Source organism: Siphateles boraxobius, unplaced genomic scaffold (assembly GCF_051911475.1).
Source record: "Siphateles boraxobius isolate OS27281-9 unplaced genomic scaffold, OSU_SipBor_1 60, whole genome shotgun sequence".
NCBI classification, from domain to species: Eukaryota; Metazoa; Chordata; class Actinopteri; order Cypriniformes; family Leuciscidae; genus Siphateles; species Siphateles boraxobius.
In genome coordinates this window covers 1,066,109-1,082,190 of record NW_027509187.1, presented here as the reverse complement: position 1 = coordinate 1,082,190, position 16,082 = coordinate 1,066,109, and the positions used below count along the sequence as shown (strand labels likewise).

At 34.9% G+C, this 16,082-nt stretch overlaps 1 protein-coding gene and 1 long non-coding RNA gene across 2 annotated transcripts in view; one reads left to right on the top strand and one right to left on the bottom strand.

Annotated features, from left to right (window-relative positions):
* Positions 1-10,841, top strand: part of LOC143718272 (calcium-activated potassium channel subunit alpha-1a-like) — a 95,506-nt gene extending 84,665 nt beyond the window's left edge. The window contains exons 28-32 of the mRNA XM_077209294.1: positions 2,507-2,701; positions 3,359-3,477; positions 3,911-4,126; positions 6,472-6,500; positions 8,079-10,841. Coding sequence (XP_077065409.1) covers positions 2,507-2,701; positions 3,359-3,477; positions 3,911-4,126; positions 6,472-6,500; positions 8,079-8,227 — 708 coding nt within the window. The 3' untranslated portion in view covers positions 8,228-10,841. The remainder of the gene's footprint in view (positions 1-2,506; positions 2,702-3,358; positions 3,478-3,910; positions 4,127-6,471; positions 6,501-8,078) is intronic.
* Positions 9,636-11,800, bottom strand: LOC143718274 (uncharacterized). The gene is made up of 2 exons (XR_013196301.1): positions 11,619-11,800; positions 9,636-9,834 (listed from the first exon to the last, which is right to left on the bottom strand). It is a non-coding gene; the product is annotated as an uncharacterized LOC143718274 (long non-coding RNA).
* Between the last annotated feature and the right edge of the window lie 4,282 nt (positions 11,801-16,082).

Sequence of the window (16,082 nt, the reverse complement as noted above, 5' to 3'; positions counted from 1 at the left end):
TATGATGGATAGATGCACTTCTATGATGGATTGATGCACTTTTATGATGGATTGATGCACTTTTATGATGGACAGATGCACTTTTATGATGGACAGATGCACTTTTATGATGGATAGATGCACTTTTATGATGGATAGATTTACTTTTATGATGGACAGATGCACTTTTATGATGGACAGATGCACTTTTATGATGGATAGATGCACTTTTATGATGGATAGATGCACTTTTATGATGCACTTTTATGATGGACAGATGCACTTTTATGATGGATAGATGCACTTTAATGATGGATAGATGCACTTTTATGATGGACAGATGCACTTTTATGATGGATAGATGCACTTCTATGATGGATTGATGCACTTTTATGATGGATTGATGCACTTTTATGATGGACAGATGCACTTTTATGATGGACAGATGCACTTTTATGATGGATAGATGCACTTTTATGATGGATAACTGCACTTTTATGATGGACAGATGCACTTTTATGATGGATGTATGCACTTTTATGATGGATAGATGCACTTTTATGATGGATAGATGCACTTTTATGATGCACTTTTATGATGGTTAGATGCGCTTTTATGATGGATAACTGCACTTTTATGATGGACAGATGCACTTTTATGATGGATGTATGCACTTTTATGATGGATAGATGCACTTTTATGATGGATAGATGCACTTTTATGATGGATAGATGTACTTTTATGATGGATAGATGCACTTTTATGATGGATAGATGCACTTCTATGATGGATTGATGCACTTTTATGATGGATTGATGCACTTTTATGATGGACAGATGCACTTTTATGATGGACAGATGCACTTTTATGATGGATAGATGCACTTTTATGATGGATAGATTTACTTTTATGATGGACAGATGCACTTTTATGATGGACAGATGCACTTTTATGATGGATAGATGCACTTTTATGATGGATAGATGCACTTTTATGATGCACTTTTATGATGGACAGATGCACTTTTATGATGGATAGATGCACTTTAATGATGGATAGATGCACTTTTATGACGGATAGATGCACTTTTATGATGGATAGATGCACTTCTATGATGGATTGATGCACTTTTATGATGGATTGATGCACTTTTATGATGGACAGATGCACTTTTATGATGGACAGATGCACTTTTATGATGGATAGATGCACTTTTATGATGGATAGATTTACTTTTATGATGGACAGATGCACTTTTATGATGGACAGATGCACTTTTATGATGGATAGATGCACTTTTATGATGCACTTTTATGATGGACAGATGCACTTTTATGATGGATAGATGCACTTTAATGATGGATAGATGCACTTTTATGATGGACAGATGCACTTTTATGATGGACAGATGCACTTTTATGATGGATAGATGCACTTTAATGATGGATAGATGCACTTTTATGATGCACTTTTATGATGGACAGATGCACTTTTATGATGGATAGATGCACTTTAATGATGGATAGATGCACTTTTATGATGCACTTTTATGATGGTTAGATGCGCTTTTATGATGCACTGTTATGATGGATAGATGCACTTTAATGATGGACAGATGCACTTTTATGATGGATAGATGCACTTTAATGATGGATAGATGCACTTTTATGATGCACTTTTATGATGGTTAGATGCGCTTTTATGATGCACTTTTATGATGGATGTATGCGCTTTTATGATGCACTGTTATGATGGATAGATGCGCTTTTATGATGCACTTTTATGATGGATAGATGCACTTTAATGATGGATAGATGCACTTTTATGATGCACTTTTATGATGGTTAGATGCGCTTTTATGATGCACTTTTATGATGGATGTATGCGCTTTTATGATGCACTGTTATGATGGATAGATGCGCTTTTATGATGCACTGTTATGATGGATAGATGCACTTTTATGATGCACTTTTATGATGGTTAGATGCGCTTTTATGATGCACTGTTATGATGGATAGATGCACTTTAATGATGGACAGATGCACTTTTATGATGGATAGATGCACTTTAATGATGGATAGATGCACTTTTATGATGCACTTTTATGATGGATGTATGCGCTTTTATGATGGATAGATGCACTTTAATGATGGTTAGATGCACTTTTATGATGCACTTTTATGATGGATGTATGCGCTTTTATGATGCACTGTTATGATGGATAGATGCGCTTTTATGATGCACTTTTATGATGGATGTATGCGCTTTTATGATGCACTGTTATGATGGATAGATGCACTTTTATGATGGTTAGATGCACTTTTATGGACTTCAAAACAGAAACAGCCATTCACGGCCTTTCCTCTGTATTGGAAAAGCAGGACATTTTTAAATATAACTCTGATTGTATTCGTCTGAAAGAAGAAAATCATATACACCTAGGATGACTTGAGGGCGAGTAAATTATTTTATTTTCATTTCTGGGTGAACAATCCCTTTAATGCCTCCGTATATCTTTCTCTCTCAGACGTACTTCAATGACAATATCCTGACTCTGATCCGGACGCTGGTGACGGGAGGAGCCACACCGGAGCTGGAGGGTTTGCTGGCGGAGGAGAACGCTCTGCGAGGAGGTTACAGCACTCCTCAAACTCTGGCCAACAGAGACCGGTGCCGGGTCGCTCAGCTGGCGCTCTACGACGGGCCCTTCGCTGACCTGGGGGTGAGACGTCTTCTGTTTTATTCATGTTTATATGACATGCAGTGTCTCAGAACAGCGTTTGAACACACATGAAATGTCAGTAGCTATGTTTCCATCCATATATTTTTCATGCAAATTTTGGGATATTGCTTAAGAAACGCTGGATGGAAATGCCAAGATGGGCATAAATTGATCAGCTGTCTCTCGATAGAGCTTTTTCTGTGGCAGATCCTAGACTCTCGTTGTCTTTAATAACATCATCTACTCTAGGGTCATTTCAGAGGGAGTTAAAAACTTATTTATTTTCCTTAGATTTTAATAATGTGTTGTAAATTGTATGTATTTTTGGTTGACTGTATTTGTTTATTCTAGTTATTTTTATGTACAGCACACATGATTACCTATTGTGCCTATTGTGTTTTTTGAAAGTGCTCTAGAAATAAAGTTGAGTTTATCAACTCGTACGCTTAATTGAGGTGGATAATCTTTTATCCGATCAGAAGACAAACGGATAAGCTGATAAAAACACATTTACAGAATAAATCCCTCGATGTGCAACACAAGATTCACATCAGAGGACGTGATTGGATGTTTGGAGGCTTGATAGTAAAATACTAAAACTGTTCCTCTAGCAATTTAGTAGCACCATATAACGTTTATGATTTTTTTGTTTTTCAGGATGGCGGCTGTTATGGTGATTTATTCTGTAAAGCATTGAAGACGTACAACATGTTGTGTTTTGGGATCTACCGATTAAGAGACGCACACCTGGGATCACCCAGTCTGTGCACCAAACGGTGAGTGAACACACACTTCACTAGGGTTTGTTTTGTTCAGATGGAACATGTATGTAATATTTTTAAAAAAAAAAAATTCGTTTTTGAAAGAGTCAGTTTTGCTGCACCAAGGCTGCGTTTATTTGATCTAAAACACAGTAATATTGTGAAATATTATTACAATGTAAATCAGCTGTTGTCTATGTGAATATATTAGTAAAGTGTAATTTATTCCTGTGATTAAAGCTGAATTTTCAGCATCATTACTCCAGATGTAATGAAGAAAAAGTTATGATTATTATCAATGTTGAAAACAGCTGTGATGCTTCATATTTTTGTGTTTTTCAGGAATCTTTGATGAATAGAAAGTTCAAAAGAACAGCATTTATTTGAGTAATGGTCTTCACTGAAACTATGTGCAGTGGTGTGTGAACGTTCGTCTCTCTCGTTACAGATACGTGATCACGAACCCCCCGTACGACTTTGAGCTGGTGCCTACAGATCTGATCTTCTGCCTGATGCAATTCGACCACAACGCCGGCCAGACCCGCGCCAACCTGTCCACCAACTCCACCATCTTCCCCAGCAAGAAGAGCCCGTCGGGCCAGTCCATCCCATCATCCACTCGCCCGGGCCGGAGCCGGAGCCGGGACCAGCGGGACAAACAGAAGTACGTTCCTTTGTAAGCGTTTGAGCGTGTGGTTCTGGCGCCATGTGACGTCACGGACTCATCATCACATGGTTCGGTATATCGAAACGCAAATTACGGACTTTATTTTTTTACTTCAGACTTATCAAATGTTTACTTAGCATTATAGATGTTGCATCTGTATAAAGCACCGGCCACCGTTTACACGAGAAACCATGTTTTTTGTTGGATGATTAGTATGTCTTTCACGGGTAACACTGTGTCGGGTCGATTCATCAGTTTTACCGTTTTGCACTTTAACTGCACTTTAACCCTCGACTCTCACAACACCTGACCTGACGAGTGCTTGTGTGCTTCATGAACGTGTGCGTCTACATCCTAATGTTCCTGTCTCAGATTACACCCCTACAGTCGCTCCAAACGTCTGACGCTTTGTTTTTTTGGTCAACAAATTTGTCAATAAAAATATTAATTTATTATTTAATAAATTACATTTTTTGATCAGATAAATTGCAGTTAAAAGTTGTGAATTAAAATTGTTAAAAAATAGTTGGTGTAAAATATTGTATTTTTGCCATAGAGAAAAATCTGTATAACTCATAGATAAAAAATAAATGAACAATATATATTAGAAATATAAAAAAAATATCAAACAAATGCACCAAATATAAACGACGACGAATGAAAAATGACAAAGTGAACATATTTTATTTGAAAAAATCCAAGCCAATAAGTCAAAAAAAGAATATTAAATAAATATTACATTTTCTGATAATATAAATTGAAGTGAAACGTTTGCAATTTAAAATTTTATACCTATTTTTGGATTCACAACACACATGATGTCAAACAAACATTTCATAGATTCTTGCAATAGAGAAAAATCTGTTTAATTCAATAACTTACAGATCCATAAAATAAATGAACAATACATATTACAAATAAAAAAATATAAAGGTTGACGAATGAAAAATTACTAATAAAGTCTACATATCTTTATTGGAAAAAAGTTTTTTGATATAAATAGTGCAGAATTTGAAAAGATTTTTTTAGCGTTTTCTCAGATGTTTGGACTCACTGTATTCATACATTAATATACTGTATGTGCTCATAAAGAATGTTAGTATTTTTCAAATGCTTTTATTTTCGATTCACTGCCTTCTTGAGACGACGGATGACAGAATGAGAGTAAATCACATGATCAGCCTTGACAGAAACACATAGCATGAAGATGTGCATTTACGCTAGACGTTTGCCGCTGTGAAACATGCGCTCATGATTCCTGATTCCAGGTTTTATAGTCAGGTTAGTGACAGGTTAATGGTGATTTAAAAACCCAAACTGAACCTGATGGACACACACTGAGGAATGACTCGTTCACTGATCATTGGTTGGACAGATTGGACGTCTCGCGATGGGAAATCAAGCATGTTGGTTTAAAATATGCTCATGCTCAGATGTTTCTGTGCTATTAAGAGGTAGCGCTTTTGACAAATGTTTTATCTTCCACTTTCAATATTTCTAAGGCTATTAAACACTTTTGGACTGAACTTGATGTCCTGTTGGGTTGGTACAAGCTAATATATAAGAATGCTGCGATGTGTGAGGAGTTTTTGTAAAGAAGCAACAGGACGTTCGTTTGCTTTCTATGTTTAATTCACGTTCGTTGATATAGTAACATGCTCACACCAAAGTTTTGATTCTCTAAATATCAAGTGTAAGAGATTTTTCTTATATGATTATAATAAACTAGTGTATGCGACATCTTTAACATAATAATAATAAAAAAAAATCTGTATTAATGATGTGAAGTCTTTGCTTTTAAAACACTTTGAGCATTTGCTTTTGCCGGGAACCTCAGTTCAGTGACATTTTAAATGATTTTTAATGCAAGCACAAATGCATTTTTTAAACGCATGCATATATATATATATGTAACATTTTACAATAAGGTTCATTAGTTAACTACCTTAGTTAACATGAACTACGAATGAACAATTTATTTAATCTTAGATATGATTAAATTTCAACATTTATTAATACATTACCAAAATCAAAGGTTGTATTTGTTATTGTTAACATTACTTAATGCACTGTGAACTAACATGAACAAACAATGAACACTGTATTTTTATAAACTAACATTAACAAATATTAATAAAAACTGTAACAAATGTATTGCTCATTGTTAGTTCATGTTAGTAAATACATTAACTAATGCACCTTATTGTAAAGTGTTACCTATATATATATATATATATATATATATATATATATATAAATATATGCATAAGATGATTGAGTTGGCTCAAGGAATCAGGATGTTTCCACTTACATCATTTACCTTTACCTTTCTTTACCTAAAGTGCGCCCAGGACGAATAGAGGGGTCTCAGGTATGGAAATAAATGCATGTCATTACTGCAACCATCTCTCATAATCCAGATGGTTATGATCTGAAACCCGTGCATTCAAACCGTCACGCCGGCATTAATTCTTGGCTTTCTAACTGGAAGTAAAGCAGCTTTGTTTGGCCGTTCTGAAGGTCATCTGTGCAGTGCATGTGTCTTCTCTAGATTCAGGAGATCTGCTTTCCTTCAGTAGTTGTCTTGATACATACGAGCTCCATCACACACTGCTTTTATCATGGTGACGTCTGTAGAGACTGAGCTAGCGTGTGTGTAGTCCTGTAGTACATCCTTACTATGTAGTTTGCATGGTTTTGATTTCAAAACATATGCGCATGATTACAATGAAATCATTTTAAAAAGTCCCTGCATTGCAAATGATCTCAAATGCCTTCATCAAAAAAATAAAAAAAATAATAATAATATTAAAAAGTCATACATGTGCACTAGAAAATCAGACAAGATCAAGAAATCCTACAAAATATTGCTGATTTTTTCTTCAAATATATATAAAAAAGTCCCTACAATGCAAATTATATATATTTTTTACATTTAAACAATTAAAAGACGATAAATGCACAAGAAAATAAGAGGTCAAAAAATCCAACAAAATATTGCTGACGATTTTCTGTTGAAGCCGCTGTAGAAACGACTCTTTTTTTTTTTTACTCTTTAATTTTTGACTTAATAGTGTTTTGTATTGATAAATGCACAAGAAAATAAAAGTTCACGAGATCCTACAGAATATTAATGATTTTTTTTTTATTCCAATATTATAAATGTCCAAGAAATCCTCAAGAAAATGTTCAGCAATATTGTGTGTCACTGGAGAAACTGCTCATGATTTGGCTTTTTTTTATTTTATTTTAACCAAATATAATGTTTTTATAGATAAATACATGATCAAGAAATCTTCTAAAATATTGGTAATTGCTACTGATCTACAATACCTTCATCAAAAAAAACTAAAACATATTAAATGATTTAAAAAAAAAAATTAAAGAAATCAAGAAATCCTATAAAATATTGCTGAAATTTTTCTGGTGAAGTAACCAAAAAATATTGCTGAATCTAATAACTTCTTTATTTAACTTGCATTTACAGTATATTCCATATTAAAGTGAGTGCTCACCCGAAAATGAACTTCTGTCATATTTTGAAGAATGTTGGTAATCAGACATTTGACGGGACCCGTTGACTTAAATAGTAGGAATAAAAAAATACTATCAACTTTCTGATTACCAACATTCTACCAAATATCTTCTTTTGTGTTGAAACTCACACGGGTCTGGAACAACATGAGTCAGTAAATGATGACAAGTTTCATTTTGGGGTGAACTGTCCCTTTAAATCATTCCAGTTTGCTTCACCTGTTCCTCTTGAGAGTTGCATAAGCACACACACACACACACACACGCAGCCGTGAGTGAAGCCATCCGTCCGAATGCAACATGTACATTATGAATTGCACATTTCAAAACTCAACAATGCACGAGAATATGCATAGCTGAACGTGTGTGTGTGTAGAGCATGCTTCAGGCCGTAATGATGTCAATCATTCTGCAGACAAACACTGGTACACAGATGAACCCGACAACAGCTTCCCCAGGAACACACAACTCAAACACACCAACACACACACAGCCAATCAGATAAATCAGTACAAATCCACCAGCACCATCATCCAGCCAATCAGAGAAGTGGAGGAGCCTTGAGACGCCGGATCACGGACACACTGAATGTGAATGCGACGTGTGTGTGTGTGTGTGTGTGTTATTGTGGCTGCCGCTCATCGACAGATTGTCTATATTAGATTGTGTGCATTTAAATAATGCTGATTGTTTTTCCCTGCTCTCGATGACTTGAATAAATGTACAACCTATAGAGCTTATTCAGAGCAGCGCCATGTGACTGCGATGGACTCGCCGGGCCTCGTTTATAACATGTTGTGTAGAAACTGTCCTACATTTGATCTCAGGATTATTTCTCAAACGTGTGATTCAGAGAACGGGAAGTGAAAGTATAAATCTCAAATGATCTTGGAAATGAATGGTTTCAGATCGGGACCTTGTAACTAATACAAGAGTGCTAGTCAACGTCCAAATCCTTTACTTGAGAACGGCAAGCGGCATGAATTGTTTGGATTATTTTCACATAGTAAACTAACTTTTTACCACACTTGCCAATGATACATTTACAAGCCATAAATATTTTTTTTACCAACGTAGATTTAAAGCAACACTAAGTGACTTTTCCTCTGCGGTCGCCCTACAGGTTGGAAGCGGAATTGTCCATTACCGCTGTCGTGTAAATAACATAATTTAGCCTAGCGCAGCCTGCTGTCGCACGCGCACGCACACGCTCTGTTTATCCGGCACCGGCTGTGGAATCAACAATGGCCACAGGTAGAGTATGATGCATGATTTTATGAAAGTATGATGTATTGCGACATCACAAACGAGCAATTGTAGCAATTGTAACGCTTGCCGTAAAGCAAGTCGAATTAGAAGTTTTCTTATATCTCATTAGAACTACAGAAACGCGACCCGATCTGGCAATCAATCTTACATAGCGTGGATATATCAGATAAAGGAAATTTCACCATGTCACGACTTGATGAACCGCTGAAACCATTTTGGAAACATTATTTTAAGGTAAAAAAAAATCTTACTTAGTGTTGCTTTAAACTCTGACTCTCTGCTACAAGGAAAACATATGAACGTATTTTATTCATATGAACGTGGGTGTGGGTTTTAGCCAACGCACACACACAGTTTAAATATTTGCATATGCGCGTTTTATAAATGAGGCCCGCCGTGTTTTTTCAATGGCATCCGCTGTATAAAGCTCATAGATCACTTATAATTTTCCACAAACTCATATTGTCTGGAGTGAAAGTTTTCATTCCCGTTGAGAATCGAACATGGCGCTGCCGTGAATAAGCTCTTTTTATTTATGGATAGATTGTTACCAACCAGTTGAGAACCTCTGGTTTTGGAAATAATATAGACGTAAACTTAAAGAAGAGAAGAGCGTAGACTGTACTACACTTACTGTAGACGACAGACATCTCTTCTAAATGTAATGTATAATAAGAGTTTCACTGGGTTAATAGACACATCATTGGATTTACATCACTCTATTTGCAACTTACTGTAGGCTACAACATGTAGTGTTCATTATCAGTTTCCTCTTCAAGCCAAAGAGCTTCGATGTCTGATCTGGTCATGTGATGTGGGCACGGGTCGCGTAGAGCGGGCACAGGTCCTCCCTCGATCCGGTCTCTGTCCGGCACCAGAACCCAAAAAACCCAATCCAGATGCTGGACACATTTAAACACAGAAAACAAACTGCGATTATTATTGAATGGCAGCTTCGCCATGTTCTTGTACTATGCGTTGTAGCAATAAACATGCTGTTTCGCATTATTTCTTCTGATAAATATGCTTTTTTTGGGTACCTCAATTATAATTGTGAGGGTTAATACATAATCAGCTTCATGAACCTGCTCAGATGGGGTTAAAGTTCATGGCCTTTACGACAAACATTCACTGGTTAGTGCCGTTTCTGAGAGCGATTAAACGCATTCCACATCTTGTGCCGATTAATTTAATCTGCAGTATTTTAGATGTGCGTTTTATTTATTTAACCCTTTGCTTTCAATATGATGAGGTTTTTACTGTTAATAACAAAGTGCTGTTAGTCATTTTATATGTGGCCTTGAGCATCCGTGTTCACTTCTTCAGTCATTCCAGTGTTTTCTATTTCTATTAAACCCTGCGTGCTTTATTTATATATGTGTGTATGAGCCTTAACTGAGCTGATGTGAGATCAGTGCCGGCAGAACCGGACTCGAGGGAGGAACCGTTCACACAGACCCGCTCCAGCGAACAGGATCTCAAGATTTAAACACTGGATGACTGAAAAGTGACATGAATTTGCTCAAGGTTTGATTATTGTGAGTCATGTTGGTGATTCACATGAACACTGATGTATTTAAAAGAAAATGTCTTAAGCATTCAGTGCGAATCACGTGGTTTAATGAAGTGAAAACGGATGGAAAGATGAAGATCTTGTGTTTAACATGGCAACGCTGATATAAATACAATATATTATATGTACAAAAGGCTGTAAATAAAATGTACATGATTTTATTTTGTATTTTCACAGAATAAATATGGATGTATTAGTGCTGGTAACTCTGTAGTTATTTGATGCTTTTATTCAAAGTCAAGAGTCTTGATCCGAGTCATAAAAACCACAGGTGAAATGCTTATTACATAAACATACAAACAAACTAATAAAAATTAAGTGATGAATTAAAAAAAACATTAGTAATCCTTGATATAATTTTTTGTATTTATAAATCAAAACAAAATGTAATTATATACAAAACTAATTAATTAATGAATAATTAAATTAAATAAATATTACAACTTGTATTAATTTACTTAATATTATACATTAGTATTTGTTTATTAAAAAAATGCTAAATTAAAACTAATTAATGGATTAAATTCATTTTATAAATGTATATACATTTATAAACTTAAATATTTCTGAATTAATATTGATTTATTAAAAAATTAAGTGATGAATTAAAAAAATGATTAAATAAACGAATTAAAATAATATTTTTTTATAAATGTTTATGTATTTCATTAATTAATATACATTAATATTAATTTATAAAAAAATTCAAAGATGAATTCAAAATAAATGTAAAGAAAAAAACGAATTAACGACTGATTAATTAAATTAAATAAATTGTATGAATGTGTATATATATATATAGCCTACACAAAACATTTTTTAATTTGATTTAAAGTAATTAAAATAATCTAACAAAGGTTTGTATATATATATATATGTATACTATATATATACACACATATTTACAAATTTGTATGTTAGATAAAAAAGCATATAAAATGTATCAAATAAAATGTAATTATATATTCGTTTTGTATCGTTATGATCCCAAACAACTCACAAGTAATCAATCAAGAAACTGAATTTACACACTCCATTAGCTGAGATCATGAGTGATCGTCAATGTCACAACCAATCAGCGGAGACATGAACAGCATCAACCCTGCATCTCACCTGGACTCCTGCATCAGCACCACGGTTTCCATGACGACGGGAAGCTCTCAGCGCAGACACACGGATGCTTTAGCAAAAACACGTTCTCATTACAGCGTCCGGCTTGATGAAGTCTTCTCCATCTCAACAACTCCGTGAACTCAAAGACCATCAGAGTCCGACAGCTTTATTCTCCCTATAACAGGACAGAGACGAGTGTGTGTGTGTGTGTGTGTGTGTGTGTGTGTGTTCAGTCTTCATTCAGACGGACTGATAATGCAGGAGAGAATAAAGCCATCGGGAAACTGCTATTGCTCAGAGCTGTTCTGTAAGAAATCAAGAGACTTTCAATAGTGTAAAACTAAGAAACCCATTGAGAATGGTCTCTGTTTCCCATTAAATAAATCTGCTGTTATCATTTACTCACCATCATGCCGTTCCAAAACTTTCTTTCTGTGGAACACAAAATATATGTGTTATTTTTTATTATATTAAAATATGTTTTACATGTTTTATTCCAACATAAAATAAGAAAAAGGCTAACTTTAATGCTGAGAAGCATGGCCTATAAACTGATTTTTTTTTTAAATATCATTATATTAAATGGAACAGTTTATTGAAACTTTATACAAAATATAAAAAAAAGTTTGCATGTTTCATGGTTAAAAAAAAAACACTTCAATTTTTATTCAAAGGCCCAAACAGAGCAAAAACATGTAATTTTGTTGTGCAGATGTTTTTTATATGACCAAAAAAAAAATCAGTTTATAATAATATAATATTATTTGTAATATACATCAATGAGACCTGTATAACAGTAAAGATGACACTTACATAAGATGCACATAAATATCAGTTATCGCTCTATATCTGGCAATATGATTTGAAATGCTTAGTTTTATGTTCAAAGCTTAAAACATAATGCAATGCAATACAATGATGATTGACGGATGAACTAATAAACCTTCCTTAAAAGCCTGATGATCATATTTGGTAAATATACCTGACGGCTTCAATCCAGTAAGAGTTCATTTTGAAATATTACTAACAATATCAGAGTTACTCTTACAGTTACTTTATTAAAATCAGTGCAGATTTGACCGCAGAAAGACACGAGCTGAAGGACGTGTGTACAATTATACTTGATAAAACAGTCTATCAGTCACATGTAGTAGATTGACTGTGATCAGGTTTATCGGCAGTTTTGATCATTCATAGGCATTCGAGATTTGCATATCAAATATGATACTTAAGATGCATTGAGAGCGAGTTCTCTATCATCCTCTGAGGTCAAAGAGCAAAATAAACCCATAAATGCAACATAAATCATCTCCCATATCTGAGGGTCAAAGTTGTGCTTCTGCCCCGGAGCGACAGAAACCCCTCGGCCTCGACACACATCGACTCCTGAAACGCCTGCCAAAGGCCATCCATCCATTTTACATGAGCTCTCATCCTTCAGGAGAGACTCCACACCGCAGATCACACATCAAACACACATTTCTGAGTTTACAAGCTGTTAAAAGTCCAGCGAGGCCAGATAACACACTCATAAACCTGAACGCCAGTGAGCAGAGATGCAACCGAATAATCAAATGCTCAAACATTATTTTTCAATCTGAATTGAGTTTGCTTAGGATGCCGAATTCAAATTTGAAATTAAAGTGGAATTCAAACAAATCAAGATAACTTCTATATAAGTGTCATTTTTAATGATACATTAATTTTGCACAGTATGAATTACCCATAAACATGTCACTACACATGCAACATATGGGATAGAGCTGCACGATTATGACAAAAATCATAATTGCCGATTATTCCCTTGAAATTGTAATTGCGATTATTAATTACGATTATCACAATTTACATTGAATATATATAGGCGTATTATAATACATGTTTACACAAAAATTGTTAACACACACACAAGTACTGTCCCCCTTTACTTAACATACACATGTAAGAATGACTAATAGTAAAGACTACTAATAGATAAACATTAGGACTATGCTAAAGCAATTAAATAGCAGTCCCAAACTAGTTTTTGTTAATACAATGTTGATATGAGCCACCACAGTCATTTAAAAATATAAAAAATAACACAAAGTGAACAAAAGTGGCATTTTTGGGTTATGGAAACGACAGTTACCATGGTAAATACACAATACTAACAAGAACTGTTAATGAAACAGCTCCTGGTGAATAGAATGAAAATCATATCTGCATGCAAATCCTTCTCAGCTAACACGTGATTTATTGGTATTTTACTTTTATTTCGTGACTTACTAATTTACATTGTAACGACGTTGCATGCACGTAGTTTCTTTTGCACTTTATACAGTGAAGCGATACACAGTGCGCGCCGCCGCATTTGCGCGTGCAATTGAAGAGTGCGCGCCACGAGCACAGTATAACGGCTGACAGGACAGTAAAGTCTGTTTTTCTGAGGTGAAAGACTTTTTATTTCAGCGTACACTTACGTCACTGCCTGGTATGTCATATTGTGCTGGGTTTTCTGAAGTAGTCGTGATTCGCCTCTCATAACATAATTATGCTCTAAACACACACACGCAGAGTGGATTTTCTTTTGTAATCGCGGTTTTGAACGATTACGTAATCGTGGCATCCGTAATCGTAATCGCGATTAGAAATTCGATTAATTGTGCAGCCCTAGTATGGGATATCTATCTACACATGTCAAAAACAAGTAGCGGCCTTACATTTTTTAAGTATAAACAACTTGGATGTTTAAGTAATTTCAACTTAAATGACATTAAACTGGCTGAGTTGAATCGTGTACAACAGTTGAAAATTGCTTAACTTATTTTGATGAGTTAAAGCAATCTAAAAACATATGTTGTGATAACTTAATGATCATACCATTTTTACAGTGTAAACATTTATTTGTACGTTTGAAATGTCACCTAGATTTCATTGATATGTAATGCTTTAATTGTAAATCTCCCAACATTAACTAATTTAGGCTTAATTATTTGCAAGGCTCCGTCAGTGGGAAAAATAACCAAATTATTAAAGTAACCAAATTTCTTCCTAATTGATAAAAAAAAAATGATGTCCCACGTTTCCAGTCATCACTCTTGATGCACGGTCTATAAATTTCTTTCATAACGTTTCGTTCCCCACATCCATTTCTTGATGACATGTTTGCATTGTATTACAGTACATATTTCTGTGTTTGTGTCTTAAATTTCATGTTTGGATGCTTTACACGCTTCCAGCTCAAATAAAACTCTGGCAGGGTGAAAAACGAGTGTGCGGATGGAAAGTATTGTGGTGTGTAAGGCGATGCTGTTCTTTTGCAAGCGTGCTTTCAGTTCCACAATGATCCGTGACATTAATTCCCACATTATTGATGGGCTGTTGGCAGAAATGGCCAGCTCAGCTCAGCAAACCGGCCAGATCACATCTGATCATCACAGACATCAGTTACACACACACACACACACACACACACACACACACACACACACACACACACACACACTCCATCCTGGACATCCAGATCGGGTTCTAATGACTTGTCAGAAGAGACGTCTAGATATCAGGAGATTGTATCAGTGAAGACATTCACATTCTCTGAATTGTTAATATGGATCATTTGAACTCTGTTCTGATCGAATGAGACGGTAAAATAAAGGGATAGCTGGAATATTTAACACATTAAAGAAATATTTATGGAAAATTACCATACTGTAGTATTCACACATTGTAAGCAATGCGACTGAAATTACTTTGTTATATTTTGCAACGTTATCTCATATTTCGCTCTTCATACAATGAATTTATAAATAAACTATATCTTTCACCAGAACTATTGTTACAATCAAGACCAAACACAAAAACAGCAGTCAATCTTCATCCCTCAGATATAATGAAATCATACTAAAACCGCCAGTAGGTGCCAGCAAACCATCGTCTTAATGAGTGAGTCATTGAATCATTCGTTCAACCAATTCGTTCAAAACGGATGATTCATTCAGGAACAAAGCAGAAGTACGTGAGTGACTCGTCGAGTCATTTATTAGAATCATTCGTTCAGAAAAGCAGATTCATCCAGTAACAAAACCGAAACTTTGTTGCTCAATGACTCTACTGTTTGGAAGTATATATTTGTTTGCAAATAGACGAAAAACAACAATATTGTGTCTAAAATTATTGTTTTTTTTAGTTGTTGTATAAAATCAATAATCACATTTGTAAATGTGCTGATATTAACACAGCTCGTTTGATATTGCTTATGTAACGGATGTGCACTTCTTTGCACTTAGAAATTACACATTCACTCAACTCATAATACAAATAATTGTCAGAATGTAAAGACATAGACAATAACCACAAGAAAAGAACTCGTTCAAACTCGTGTGATGTATGTGGAAATTCAGCAACGTTACAAAAATCGTGTTAAAGCGTTTAATGAATTAAATATACGTTCAAATACACATATGAAAGAAATTGCCTCGA